General features: G+C 35.8%; 1 protein-coding gene across 3 annotated transcripts in view; it reads left to right on the top strand.

The window, feature by feature from the left end:
* The window catches only part of TTBK2 (tau tubulin kinase 2), a 93,439-nt gene that overhangs the window by 62,553 nt on the left and 14,922 nt on the right, over nt 1–15,964 (top strand). For 2 of the 3 annotated variants that reach the window (XM_088145530.1, XM_025165008.2), the window contains exons 10-14: nt 894–1,051; nt 2,841–3,054; nt 6,472–6,683; nt 7,178–7,745; nt 14,787–15,038. In XM_088145530.1, the coding sequence (XP_088001656.1) occupies nt 894–1,051; nt 2,841–3,054; nt 6,472–6,683; nt 7,178–7,745; nt 14,787–15,038 (1,404 nt within the window). The remainder of the gene's footprint in view (nt 1–893; nt 1,052–2,840; nt 3,055–6,471; nt 6,684–7,177; nt 7,746–14,786; nt 15,039–15,964) is intronic. The other variant, XM_088145531.1, reaches the window with a different exon arrangement.

Below are 15,964 nucleotides of genomic sequence, written 5' to 3'. Positions count from 1 at the left end.
ATGTAAATTTCAACCCTTTTAACCATATATTTTCCCATTGATCCATCTGTATGTTATAACAAAAATTCTTAGCCCACTTTATCATACATTCTTTAATTTGTTCTTCCTCTGTTTCAAATTTCAACAAAAGTTTATATATTTTCACAATTACATGTTCATCGTCAGTGCACAATTGTACATCAAATTCTACCTGACTTTGCTCTATACCATAAGTCTTTTTGTCCATTTTAAATCTTTTAGATAACTGTAAATGGGAAAACTATTGACAACTATATCCTTCTGCTATTAGTTGTTCTCTTGATTTAGTCTTAAATTCCCCTTGATGGTTTTTCAATAGTTCCCAGTACATCAACCATTTGTTTTTGTCTGCTGTTTCTCTTCTGTGAAATGCTTCTTGAGCTGAGATCCATAAAGGTGTTTTTGGGCACAACCTGGGTTTATATCTATTCCATATTCTCAATATAGCACGTCTAATAAAATGAGTTAATTTTAATTTTATCGTACCATAAGTATCCATGCCATTCAAACCTCAGGTTGTGAACTTCTAACTCTAAAAGTCTCTTGTTTCTCAGCAACATCCATTCTTTCATCCAGACCAAGTCCCTGTTATATTCCTGATACTCATAGGATATTTATGTCCCACGTATTTCTCCTATTACCTGGACATGCAGCAGCTAGAATTTTTATAAGCGATACCAAGAAACGTATAGATGAGGCTGTGTTTTATTTAGAAGATGAATAATGGTAGTATTTCATTTTATCTAATAATAAATGTATTATGCAGATCTTGTATAAAGATCTACTTTCAGACAATGTCAGAACAAAATTTTCAAAAAATAATTTGAAGAAATAACTGACACTAAATATAATGAATTCCTTTCTTTTTTTTATAGCTTCTCATGTCCGTCTTTGATAATAGCATGAAGACCTTTGGGGTGACAGAGAGTGATCTTTTTGACTGGGAAAAGAGTGGGGCTGATGGCTCTCTCACTACTACCACTACTTCAACTACTCCTCAGCTGCATACTCGTCTGACCCCAGCTGCAATAGGGTATTTTGAATCATTTATTTGGATTTTAGATGAATTAGCATTTTAAATTTATCAGTGCTTTTTCTTTGGTTACCAAGTGCTGTCCTACAGAATAAGCTTCAGTTCTTTTTACTGTTTAGCAAGGAAAATTGGCAGGTGAGTCTTCATGGATGATAGCATTGCAGTTATTACGAAAGAAGATATCATTCCTTCATAATAAATGCTGACAAATCTTAAGCACCTATCATAAGATTTAGCAATCTCATATTAAGATCAAGCATCTCAGGTTAATTAATGGATCAAGATTCAACATTCTGTATCAGATATTTTGAACTGCAGCTGTTGTAATTACTTGCATTTGGCCATTTTGACTAAGATGGATGGGTTTAAAGTATTTGGAAGACTTCAGTTTGACCACCTCTGTTCTAAATTGTACTTCATTAAGAAAAGGAAATTATTCAATACAGTTTGAAGTGTTGCACTTGCAATTAAGTGACTGCTTAATTATAACTCACCATAATTTGCATTGTAATCTATAAGGATGCTGGTATCTAGTGATTCAAGGTTACATATAATGGTAGAGGTAGTAAGATGATAGATGACTATCTACTGTCTTTTGGAAGAGAAGGGTCATCCCCAAACTGGTATCCTCCAGAGCTGTCAGGGAACATTCATTCATACATTCATTCATTGTGTTTTCTCTTACATATGACACATAAGAAAAAAAGATAGGAGGGATAAAAGAATTAGGCATTATTTCTTAGAGTCGCAGTTCTTATCCTGATCAGCCAGGTTGAAAACAGTTCAACTGGCATGATGTATTTGGGAAGAAATTTAAAACAGTTGTTCTTTATTAAGCAATTCATCCCAATGGCTATTACTTGGTGACAGTTGAGAGAAAACCAGAGGCAAAAATGATGGAATAGTACCTTCTCATCTGTTCCTTATCCTAATGAAGTGGCATGCTGGCTGTAAATTATGATACCTTCATAAGCAAATGGAAAGCTGGGAGTTAGGGAAGATTGCTTTAGCATTACTGAAGTTACTACTGTATTTCTAAATTTGAAGATTTAAATCTTCATTTAAAATCTTACTTTCAGCAATCCTAATCTTTTTGGTTAGATTAAAATGGATGTCTACTATTTATTGCTTTCCAAATTAGTTCTTAAGAAGGTCACACAGCACTGACCTCCTAATCTTGTTTTCCTGTGTGATATTACTGAGGAAAATTCAGAAACATACAAACAAAAGTGACAATGCATGTGTGGTGACAGGCAAAATAGTATCAGAACTAGACTCCTGGGAGGACCTTTAGTAGCTTGCTGTTTGCGTAAAAATATAATTCAGAAATTGAGAAAAGTGTCATATAATGCACATTTGCAAAACCTACAGATCTTGAACACTATTGCTATATTATAGTCTCCAGCATGTTCCTGTTATTGAGATTATCTCTGCTGTCATATAGAATGACATATAATTAAAGACATTTTAGTTTGTTGATCAGTTGATCAGTCTAGACAGATCTGTATATGCATAACAAATAAAATTGTCCTTGAGATTTCAATGGGTCTGACTGCAGATTTGTGTGATTACACACTGCTTGGAGATGTTTAATTTCATGTCCTGCATTTCTGGTAGACAGGATTAATTACTGTTTTCCTTATCAAGGGAACTCTTCTTCCTCTTTTAGAAGAGGACTGGTAAGAGTCATAACTGCATTCTATCATCGAAGGCAGAGAGGAAAATAGCAAGTGCCCATTTAGAAGAGAAACTGGGACATCTTCAGTATTAATTTTCACTTTTTTTATAGAATTGCCAATGCTACACCAATACCAGGAGATTTATTACGAGAGAATACAGATGAAGTATTTCCTGATGAACAGCTCAGTGATGGTGAGAATGGTATCCCTATTGGAATCTCACCAGAAAAGTTACCAGAGTCTCCTGGACATCGTCTTCAGGAAAAGGATGTGTGGGAAGAAATGGATGCTAACAGGAATAAGATTAAGTTGGGTATCCATAAAGTAAGTCTTGTAGTTATTCAGATAATAACATATACTTTTTCTCACTTCTTCAAATTAATATATATCTTATGTTTCCAGCAGTGGCTAATCAGTTATTCATGAAAAATGAATAAACAGAGTATGATGAAGAAAACCACTTAATTTGTCCCCTGGCATACATATACATATATGGTATACATATGAGCATAAAGGTTTCATTTCTAGTTGTTGATACTGCTGCTACTGAATAGAATAATATTGATCTGTTTCTAAAAATCATGAATGTTTCAGTGAATTTCTTAAGAGAAATTCTTAGGTGTCTTTGTCTTAATGTAGTGCAAAGTAGTCTTAGTCCTTTTCTCCATACTGTTTATAGTGCTTATCAGAATATTTGGTTAGGAATTTTAATATGAATGCATATCACATTATAGGTACCTTAACAGCAGAAGCCTTATTTGGCTCTTTAAGACCTATTGATTTCAGCTTCATGGTACCTGTGAAAACTCATAATATTGCAGATTTCTCCACAGCTGGTAGTACCTCCTACGCTGGTAACATGCTGTGGTATCTAGGATTGACATATTGGGTTTTTATTCTTTCCCACCCATAGAATTCTGTGTAAACTTTTCTATGTACTGTACAGTTTTATATGTAAAGAAACTGCATTGTTTCTTTACTTAGAAAGAAACTATGTAAAGGGGCTTGTGATTCTGTCCATCAGCAGTTTAATTACTCTTTGAGAACAGAATAGAACCTGGCCCAATTGGATACAATGAGAAAAGCCTGCAAAAGAAAAATCAAGTTTGAATTAGAAAAAACAGGTCAGATCCATCTTAAGGCTGTGGAGAAAAACTTTGCAGAAAAAAATTCCCCTGATTTGTCTCTGTGGGAGTCAAAATGCTACAGCTGTTCCATTCTAAGCCCCCACACCTTCTCCCTCCTGCTCTGTGCTTCCTATTGTGCAGTAACACTGAACTATATACAGATGCAATATGAGGGGAGTGTTGAAACAAACACACTCACACATACACACATACACACCCATTCCTTTGTTCCACAGAATTAAAAACAGGCACATCCTATGGCTGCTGCTGATAAAGGGATTGGAAAGAATTCTGGAGGCTGTGCTGTGTGTGTGTTTCCTAAATTGTTTGGATGTAATATTAAACTGCTTTTAGTACACAATTAATTTTTCATCTACTGCCCCCCAGCTCACGTGGTCTCCTACAGTACAGCCATGAAATAGAAATTAGAGGCTGCTGCTTCCTTTTTAAATTAATTGAAGTTTAGTGAGTTGTCTGAAACCTAACTGTGGCTAATCTTAACTATGGCTAATCATTTTCCTCAGTCAATGAACAAGTATATTGTTTTTGACTCATTTGTTTAATTGGGTTCTATTTATCTAGTTTTAGGACTTGTGTGGAAAACAATCACATTTTATGTCAAATTTATGCAGAAATATTGAAAATTCAAAAGGGTTGATAAACTTTTAAGCACCACAGTATCTCTAATTGAATTTTTAAATAAGCATATCATCTATTAACAACTTTACTTTTTGTTTTATATTGTCTTTTAAATTAAGGCCATGAATATGATTATTTTTCCCAGTATTCTGTGCTAGTACTTATATAATAAGGTTAAGCCAAATAGGTGAAAATGGCCATACTGTTTGGTATCCCTATTTATTTTGGGGAAAAAAATGTGTCTAATGAATGCTAGTTACTGATTAGGCTGGTTAATATAATTGGTTAATTATGGAATTAAACTTCTTTCATAATTAACCTATTGTCCATAACAGTTTTTGAAGATTATTCCACTCTTGTCAAATGCTTTTAAAAAGTTTTTAAGCTAGTTGTAAAGATAATACAACTAGTAGAATTTTGATATGTTTAGCATAGTACTATAATATTCTTATTATTGAGTTCACTATACCCACTGTTTCTTTTACAAACAAATCCAGATAAATCAGGAGAAGCTCATTACTTAAGAAGGTATTTAATTTTTAGTCCAGAAATTCAAATCATGTTTTTATGTTAATTCATTAGTATACTGCACTTATACAATGATATCTGTTGAAGATCTTTGCTTGATTTAGGCATAAATATAAGTTAAATTTGTAATTTTTGTATTGTTGTTATTCTCTTTTCTGTTGTTTTGATTTGTATTTTTTTATTTTCTAAGAATAAAAGTTTTAAAAAGTTGAAATGAAAATTTCTGAATTCATCCTCTAGAGAAATATAGAGGAAAGCTAGGCTACCTCCCATAATATTAAACCTGATCAACAGTACATGATTTGTTATGACCTTTCAATAGTTTGGTTTATCGGGACTGTTAGCAACCTTTAGGGTAAGCCTTAAGACTTCAGCAGAAGACTGTGCAGAATGGTGGCTAGGATATGTGGGCATGCATTCCTGGGAAGGCTGAAAACAAATAATAAATAAGGGTTACAGAGGTGTTTAAAGGAAGGTGATTAAGGAAGTGTGGTCAAAGGAGGGACCTGACAAAAGTAAACAGAACAGGAGTGAAGATGGTTATGCGGTTGCAGTGCTTGATGCATCACTTGGTAATGCTCAATGTGATTGTAAGGGGATGCCTAGAAGAACAGAGTAGGAAAGTCAAAACCTCGCAGAAGCAATGGCAGTGAAAGAACAGCTAGTGGTATTCAGGGATAGAAGGAAGGTCTTCATGCTGTGTCTGCCCTTCCAAAAGACACTGAGCCAGAGCAAAGCAAGTCAAAGTTGGCATTGTGATTCTACCTGCATTGGAGTAGAGGGTCGAAAGAAAAGTTCCTTCTGTTTTTCTAGTCATGACTAAAATGGCAAGACATTGCTAATTCAGGTCAAACAATAGTGATGAACCATCACTGTGCAGTGCTTATTATAAAGTATGCTGTAGAATCACTGCATATTTGATGAAAGATAAAGGGGAAGAGAGGATTCCACACCTTCTTCTGTGACACCACCTCTAGACCAACTTAGTCTCTGCCTTATTCTTTTAAGAATCTTATTCAAGAGTGAGGGAAAATGGGAATTACAATGACAGTGAAATATAGCAGGTTAGAGCAACAAAAACTAGAATGTCTGAAGAAAATTGGCACAGGAAGGAAATTTTGGAGTTGGAAGCTAGAGAGGCTACATGAACTCATGAAAATTGGGTGAACAGATCTGTTGTAGTTAATAGGTGAGCTAGTTGTCAAACTTGCTGTAAAATGGCTGCTTATGTTAAATAGTGTTTCTAAAATCTACAGGTTTTCAATAATAGAAACTGATTTTCCAATAGAGGCAATATGCCAGAACTGTTTTTAAAATCACATTTCGAAAATGCTTTATATAAGAATTATCTTACATCCAAATATTTTGATAAGAGTGGGATGTTACCCCTTATGTTAAATTATTTTTTATCATGACTTTATTATTCACTTCTGACACTCCTTCATAGGCTACCACAGAAGAAGAAAACAGTCATGGGCCAATTAATGGAATGTTTAATGCACCAAGCCTTGGTTCTCCAATTAGAGTCCGTTCAGAGACCACACAGCCAGATCGGAATGTTCCTCTGGTTCGAAAGTTACGATCAATCCATAGTTTTGAACTGGAGAAACGCCTGACTTTGGAGTCAAAGCCAGATGCAGATAAATTTCTGGAAATCTGGTAAGTAATTATTTCTTTTATGCAGATTTTCTTTTGCAGTTGCCTGGTTTGGTTTTGTGTGTGTGTATAGTTCTTCACTGTTGCTTAATTAGAATATCTGCAATAAATAATTAGAATATCTTATGCATATATAGGTTTACATATAGCTAGCCCTCATTATTCATGGCAGTATCATTCTAGCCAAATGGTGGATAATGAGACGATAGATGATAACACATGAAAAAAGTATTTTGGTCATATGTAAAACCATGGCTGCCATTTTGCACATGCATAAGATAACACAAACCTGTGCTCCAAAACATGGATACATGAAACTATTTACCATGGATACCAAGGTCTGGTATGTATTTTATTTCCATGGACCACCTAATTTTTTCTAAAACTTCAAGTTACTTCAAGTTACTTTAAATGATGTCCTGTGGATTCTACTTTGTATTGCTCAGATACTACAAATACATTGATATATCATGTTGTTTTCTTTCATCATTCCCAAGCATGGAGAAAAAGAAAAGAGAGCTTAATGGTGGCAAAGAACCTGTAATTGCAGCTTCTCAGAAAACACGTGCTCCTGCAGCTTCTTCATGTCAGGAGCATGTCTGGCATTATGATGAAGAGTATCTGCCTGAAGCTTCCAAGCCGGTTTCAGGTACTTCTCCAGAACAGGGTGATGGTGGTGTTAGCAACGGATATGTCGCTGTCAATTTGAATTCCTGCCAGCAGGAAGTAGACTCCAAGGAATGGGTGATTGTTGATAAAGAGCAGGACCTTCAGGATTTCAGAACTAATGGTGTTATGGGGCATAAAACAACTGGAAGTCCTTCTGATGAAGAGCCTGAGGTGCTCCAGGTTTTTGAAGAGTCCCCCCAAGAGGATAAACTTAGACTTCAAACCAAGCATACAGCTGACGGAGCAGCACTTGACTTAGGTGCTGAATGTTGTGGAATTGCAGCTTCTGAACAGTTTACAGATCAACTAGAACTCCCAGTTGGAATTGCTGGCCATGTTCTTGCTGTCACACCTACAAGCCTAATGGAGGCACAAGCAGAAGGGGCTCTTACTCCAGTAAGTAAACTAACAGCCAGAGTCTAAGTCAGGCAATTTAAGAAATTGCTAACTGAAAACATAGTGTTTGAATCATAATCAAAACACTGTTTAGAGATGATAATCTGCTTTAGTTCTTTAAAAAGAAGGTAACAGTTCATAACATTTTTAGAAATATTTTCCAAATACTGTACTAAACATGTCTTTGCAATGCCCAGAGCTCTTGCAGCTGATTTAATTATTGAATGCTCCATTAAATATCTTTAACAGCAATGTGAATAATACCAGTAGAGCACAATAACTATGATATGTTTTGAACAATTGATTATTTTTATAAAGGGTACTTTTGCAGTACTTTAAAATATGAACTATTTTAGCCCAAAAGGAGGCAAGGATTATTTCAGAAATATAAAAAACTGATGGAGTGCACATATGAGCTTACTGTATTTTCAGTCTTTATTTTCAGATGGTAGTAACTGCTATTAAATATATATTTTATTTTAACATATTCTAGAAAAGCAACTCTTACATATAAAAGTGTAAGTTGGCTCCGCCTGATATCTTAAACAAATTTATTTATCTAAAAATGTACATATCTCCCTTACAATGCATATATCATATTTATGCTTGCTGCAATTGTATACAGATTCTCAGCGTCTGTGTTATATGAATAACTCAGGATGGTTGACGACTCAACTCTGCCCACTTTCCTTTCTGTTCTACATCTTTATTTATTATTACATATTTCAGTCAATTTATATGGCCACTTACCTCGCAACAGTGACTCTATGCAGCTAGCACAGAATTAAAACTCAGTGAGAGCAACCAATAACAATAAATGTACATATAGTAGCGGTCAAGGACAAGAAGCAGTCACTATGAATAATATCCATCTTCCGGGCCATGTTATTTGACCATCTTAACATTTTGTTTCAGATTTCAGACTTTCCAAGAGAATAGTTCTATTTTTTTTGGCCAACATCACAGGGCATTCAGTGTTACAAAAATATACTCTTTGAATTCTCTATCCTTCTCCTCCAGCACAAGGATGATGTTTAAAACCCCTTATTTTCCTTTTTGATAAACAAAGCTTTTTATGACATCTGAACTCAAACTGAGATTAACCAAAACCTGGGTAGGGGAGAAGGAGGGATTTCCTCTCTCAGAAATGTGCCCATTCAGGTTTTAGGTCTGGCATTATTCATTGTCTCAGGGCAGGGGAGAGGGGAAGCTGCTCTCATCTGTGAGATTCTGCTTGCATCAAGAGGCAGTACTCTACAGATAACCAGATGTGAGACCTTCTTTGTTCAGTTGGGCCCAAGGGGCCACTTGGGTTTGCTGCTTCTGTACTGCTCCCCATACTGCACAATGGCATCTCTGCCAGCGGTACTTGTCCTTATTGTTGAGATGGCAATAGAGATCCCTAAGTTAGTAGTTTTGTGGGACTTTACCTTGCTTTCACTTGGTGAGGTCCGGAGTAGCCCAGGAGTACATGGTCACCATGGACTTGATTCAATATATTGAGGGCCTGACATACATGAGGAGTCACATACTAGATCTAGTTTTTGTCTCTGGGCAGACGCAACGTGATCTAAATATGGGGAGCACTGAGCTTTGTGCCTTGTTATGGACAGATCACTTTCCAATTGCAATTTGTGATGCAATTCTCCTCTGTAGTAGGGATGTTAAATCAGTCTGCCCCAGATACCTGATGGATTCTGACAGGTTTCAAAGAGCTCTTTGGAAATTTCCTGAGGAAAAATGTCCTGAGGATCTGGTGGGCGGTTTGGCTGAGACTCTGGTCACCTACTGGAATAAGGGGGCATCTGGAGCACTGGAGCAGATTGCACTGGAACACCTTATAACCTCATTGCAGCTCCTTAGAGCTCAGGGAGATGAAACAGCAGAGGAGATGTCTAGAGTACCACTGGAAGTAGACCCATCTTGAGTACAATCAGACATTAATAAGAGCTCATTGTGATGATTCAGACAACAAAAGAGATACTTGCTGCACTTCTGTGTTTGTTGAATGCTGCTAAGGGGCCCTTGTTAAGGCAATCTGTTTCCTTTTGGGGAAGGATGATCCCCAAAAATCATCTTATAGGGCTGCTATGAAGAATTTCCATAGCATTTGGAGGACAAAAGCACTTAGATTCGAGAGGACCTGGACTCCAGCTGAACAATGGCAATGAAGATAACTAGGACCTCATCTTATGAAGTGATCTAAGATAATTCTGAGTTTGTGAGTCCTAAGGAAATTATACAGCCGTCTGTACTGTCAGCTCTGCCACTTCCTGGTTATATCTGTGCCCCTTATGGTTTATTAAGGCTGCCCATCAGATGGCAGGAAGTTGGATTCGAGCAGTTAACAGTTCTTTGAATAAAGGGGTGTTTTTGTCACCTCTAAAAGACGTTGTGGTATACTCCCTCCTTAAGAAACCTTTGCTCAAGCCAACTGTTTTAAATCATCTTAGGCTTCTCCAATCTTCCTTTTTTAGGAAAGGTTATAGAGAAACTGGTGGTCTTGAAACTACAAAGAACACTAGAGGAAGCAAATTATTTGGACTCCTGGCAATTAGGTTTCAGACCAGGGTACAGCACAGAAACTGCATTGGTTGCATGTGTGAATGACCAATGTGTTATGCTGTTAAAGATGCTTTTGTATGTATCTCTTGTGCTGCTGTGAACTTTGGGTTAGTTTTCTTACTACCTCTCTGGATTGACATATTCAAAGGTTCATTTGGAAGCTGTAGTAGGATCCTGCGTTGCATATCAGACTACAGTTTGAGAAAAGTCCCTTGAATTAAAGTAGTAGAATTATACAATTATAGATGGATAAGCACAGACATAATAAACCCTTTTGTTCCTGGTAGCTGCTCTAGTCTTCTTAAACTGTGTGGCCTCTATCCACACAATCAAAAATAGAAGTCTTGAGCTAAAGCTAATTTGAAGCAAAATACAGCATATTTATGCTCCTCTGTAACTGCAGCTATACTAGAAGAGAAAGAGAATAAAGTATGCAAATGTAGAAGAAGTTGGACTTACTATCATAACAAACACAGCCAGTAATGTTTGTTCTTAATGAAGCTTTGAAGCTCCTTAGCAAGTTTGGTCTATAGTGAATTGTGTTTTGCATTAAATCTTTGTTAATATAGATGCTTATAAATGTTTTAACTCCAAAAAAAAAAAAAAAAACCCCTACCAAAAGATTCTGTTGACAAGAAAAGAAATTTAAACCTTGTGTCCAGTGTTCCACAAGATACAGTTGGCTTTACTATCATTTTTTAATTAACAAGTAGTGCTTTACTATAATTGCAACTATAATGTTAATGTTTTCAAAATGTGTATTAGTTTAGTCAAATTTAGTAAATTATGTGCTAAGATCAGGTTCTGTGCAGATGAATATGTAAAATAATTTATCTTGCACTTACTTTATATCACCTGCTTGTTTCAGCTTCTAAAATATGGTATACTTACTTTTCTTACATACATAAAATGAGAGGTGAATTTATTTGTACTACACAGTTATCTCTCTGCCATTTTAGACAGGCTTCCTCATAGCAGCCTGTAACTGTGGTATGAAAAATATATAAAATCCACACAATAAAAAGCATAATTTAAAACAAAAGTCACATAATATAAAAATTAAAATCTTTTCATATTTAAACACTTCATGGTATAATTAAGCCCAGAAAAAGAAAGTCAACTTAATTTGCTTAGGAATGAATATGGAGTTTCTACTACTGATGTCTATTTTAACTCCCTCTCCAATAATATTTTGAGTAAGAAGAATAAAATTTAATTACAAACTGAACATTCATTTAGCCCCCTCCCCTACATTCTCACAAAGATAAAAGAGGGAGGAAAGGAAGCACATTCAGACTTGCAAGATTCTGTTACTGTCGCTGTTCTAATAAAAGTAGCTTTAGGTCTACACCGTGTCTGTTTCTCAGTCTGTTCTACTTTATAAGTCTGATATTAACCTTGCAAGTCTGAATGTGCTTCCTTTATCTTCATGTGAATTTGGGGGAGGGCTGTCTGAGGCATTTTTACAAACCACTTTCTTGGCCTGGGCTCATTCATCAGATCATTGCCTTGATAACATATCTTCTCTGTCCTTCAGGGGCATTCTCTTTACTCACTACAGTACTGTTCTGGGTTCCCAAGCCAGTCGGGTTGTCCTGCTTTTGATTCATTGTTCTGTACATATCTACTGAAATTTTCTCAATAGTTATTACTACACAATGTCTTGATTTTATAAGGACATTTCAATTTTGTTGCAGGACACTATTGTCCACTCTTATATTAGCTACCCACAGAGTCAGGAGCTAGATATATAATCCTAATCCATTTTCAGTGGCTACACTGAATCACAGTAGTGCAAGCCACTTTAGGAGACCCTACTTCTGGCTACTGCGTCAAAATGTGCTTTACCTCTTCATTTCTGGCATGATTTTCTACCCTAGGCAACTTCTATCTTGAAATAGGCTTTGAAACCAACATTTCTAATTCTTGTGGCTAATGTAGAATGCAGCAGTAGGTCCTGTGTCTGGTTGGAGGGATCTGCCTTCTTCATTTGTTCAACTTTTGCCTTCCATGCACTCCATGAATGACAAAATAGATGATCACACAACATTCTTCAGAGGATGTGGGTGTGCACATAATATAAATATTCTGGATGGTCCTATCACTCAGTATTGAGTTTAAATAACCAAAACAGCCATATAGGATCCAGTATTCTCATTTGTGGAGGATTTTACTGCTGTGTTAATCCAATTTTCTATATGTCTCATCTTGTTTAAAATACCTGAAAATTCTTGGATGAAGCCTTCCTCAGTGCTTATAACAGCAACATCCATTAGGAGCCTTTATCAAATTTAAGAAGATGGTAGTTCTGTTCTGTTCTAGCTTCCATATCCAAATCCTGATAGCTTTGTTAAGCTTGGATCAGCCTCCCTTCTCTGATTTCTCAGAGACATAGTCCATTGCCAGTTTGATCAGATCTCCTTTCTCTGTACAAGGGGACATCCACTCAAGCTCACTGTGTGGAGTTTACATCTACAATCCTTCTTAGTTATAGTACATCAGATTTTTGGTTGCTTGGAAGCCTTTGATTCAGGAAGTTTATATGTTTATAAACATATAAGCCTTTGATTCAGGAAGTTTATAAGTTCCTCAGTTTCCTATCTTCCCATGATACTATTCTAGGTTCTTGCAACATTGTTCTTGTTTTGGAGTTTTTATTGTGACTTAAAATGAAGGGACTTTATTCTTCTCAGTAAAAGTTTGTTTTGTTACAATCTTCATAACTTAGTTAAAAGAATTTCTGTCTTTTCTCATCTGGCTGTGAAGCAGTTTTATAAGAGTTGTACAGTACTTTGTTCTCTCTCTGAGAATCAAAGCCCTTTAAGGCCATGGCTGCCTGACCTCTTCATTTACTATCTCCGAAGACAGCATTAGTCATTGTGATCACATCAGTCTGACATTCCAGTGAGCTCCATGCTTTGTGTTCAGGTGAATCTTACCTAATTTTCTATAAGGAGAAAGTGAGTTTGTGTCTACATTTCCACTCCTGCTGAAAGCAGTCTCTGATTTTCACTTATGCTAGGAAGAGATCTTCCTTGTATTTTTTCAAACCCAGAAAATTCCCTGGAATGAATTGTGTATATGTTTGATATTTAGAAAGCTTCATTTCTATCTTCAACATAAGAAGGATCCACACTTATTTCTCTCTTGTAATAGGCCACAGAAATGTCCTCTCATCTTTTGCTGAATGAATCATATCAATAATTAGATTTGGGCAGACAAATCTAGATTTGCTGTTCCCTGAGAGTGATGGCTTCATCAGCAGTAGGATCTATCTTTAACATCACTGTCACTTTGTTACAGCCATCTGATCTTAGCAGGGATTATTTTCTTGAGAAGATAATTTGGCAGGGCAGTTTTATTCTGTTTTTTTTTATTTTTTCCATTGTTTCCCAGCCTCCTTGTATAGTAACTTGCTACTAAGACATGTACGTATGTCAATCATAGAGACCACTGGTTACTTACCTATAACTGTCATTCTTTACGTGGTCATCCGTGAATTCAAACGCCACCCCACCCATCCTTCCAACCTGATTTCAAGGACAGCATTGTCAGTATTGGCCTGTTGTGGCTTTCTTTGAAATGGATGACAATGGCAGGAATCCTAACTTTACATGCTGAATCTAGTGAAGGGAGATGGGCTTTCTACCAAAGGTCTTAGGTTCCAGAATGTTCCACATAGGTTACTCTGCATGTGCAGAACCCATACATGCAGATTCACAGATAACTACCTAAAGAACCACAATTACAGGTAAGTAACCAGTTCCTTTGTTCTATTATTCTGAAATAGCTATTATGTGTATCTGAACAGTGTGTTTACAGTATAGTACTGTATCTGCAAGCTGGTAGAACTACTGCTTGGAATGAACATTGGGTTGGATCCAGATTTTGTTTCCAGTAAGAGTGTTCCCTGAATAGAGTTCCAGGGGATTTTTTTGCTAAATACAAGTTTCCCTAATGTTACTAGTATCATCTCCCATGCTGCTTCCTATACCACAAAGAATATTATGAGGAAGTATAAGAGAATAATAGAGAAAGGAGAATTAGCAAACATTGCCATTCTGCCCAGGGAAGTGTTCTGCTTCTATAAATAGAATAAGCTTTTCCAATTGTGGAGGCAAGACCTGGTTCCAGTTCAGTACATTTCACTATTTTGTGATTATGTTTGTCAAGTAGGGTTTATAAGGCAATCACATTTTCTACTAATTTCTTTTACAAGTAGTGTTGTTTTATAAACACTTTTCTGAATTCACATTTTCTGAGTTATTAAGTGGTATATAGGAATATATTGCTAAATTAAAGATGGAATAATATCATGTGGTCTTTACAGTTTCATCTTTAAAATTGTTACTGTTTATTATTGGAAGGATCAACTACTGGAAAAATAATGTATAAAATGAGATAAATAATAATAAAATGGTCTTAATAAATATTTGAAACATTTTCTTTCTTTTCCCTGCCATGTTGTTCTCACAGCTCAGCTCACTTCATATGTCGCATTTCTCCATCCCACGAATCTCAAGCCCCATCATCTTCCGTACCCTGAGCCCTATAGCCCACTTCACCACCCATATGGACCCTAAGAAAGTGACAAGCTTTCCAAGGAGTCAGTCAGCAGAGAGCCACTCTTCCTCTTCCTGGTCACCTGCCCGTAGGCAACTTCCTGTTATTCCCACTGGAAACAAGTTTCCCCCTGTCATTCACATCTCAAAAGCACAACTCCAGCAGGTGAATGCATCTTCATTTTCATCAAAGCAACTACACTGTGTTGGTCGTTTGTGAAGCTTTACAGTTCCCAATTGTTATGCAGCGCTGAGATGTAGAATATTTGTCTGGGTAGGAAGACTGAAGGCTGGGAGATACAGCTTTTTTGAGAAAAAAGTCATTTTAAAGAAGTAAACTAGTTTAAAACGATACTGAAATATTCACAGGATAGATCAGAGTGAATCCACCAACTGATCTTTTATATAGAAGATAAAATATTTTTTCAGAAATTACGAATGATTTTTGTAGTTTAAAGTCTGGGGAATGGTTTCAATAAAAGCTAAAATTAAAGCTGATAACATTTTTATTTTATATATAAGTGATTGATATATATGCAAAAAAGACAGAGAAAGAGAGGGGCTCATTTACTGATTGAGAAGGAAAGCATTGTCATGTTGTATTTCCTTTAACAAATAGAATGCTAAAATATATACTGTTCAAGGCATGGGTATAATAATAGGAATCAGTAGTATTAAAGAAAGCTATTAAATGGAAAACTCCAGTTAATCTTTAAGAACACAATATTCATGCTTGTTTTCTTTTTAGAAGAAGTAGTCTTATAAGAGATGTTATCCATATTATTTTAACTTATCATAAAAAATAGCCTACTTACAGTGACAATTAATCATTATGGCTTAACCTTTATTTGATTCCATCCCACCATAAATGTTACTATATATAAAATTTATTTCTGCGCATAACATTTTTTGCTTTATATATAAAATACTATTCCCATATTTTGATTATATAATTCAATTGAATTTTTTTCTCTCAAGATAAATATTTGTTGCTAATTGAATATTATTGATCAATGATAAAAAGACAAAAAATATTCCAAGGGTCAAATTTTCTGTCAGTGAGCTATATAAGGCACGTTTCCTATGTAGCAA

This window comes from Python bivittatus, unplaced genomic scaffold, assembly GCF_059951505.1.
Source record: "Python bivittatus isolate LINGU-HERP-01145 unplaced genomic scaffold, Pbiv_v1 ctg000480_np1212, whole genome shotgun sequence".
In the NCBI taxonomy this organism is placed as follows: Eukaryota; Metazoa; Chordata; class Lepidosauria; order Squamata; family Pythonidae; genus Python; species Python bivittatus.
This window is presented reverse-complemented; position numbering and strand designations above follow the sequence as displayed.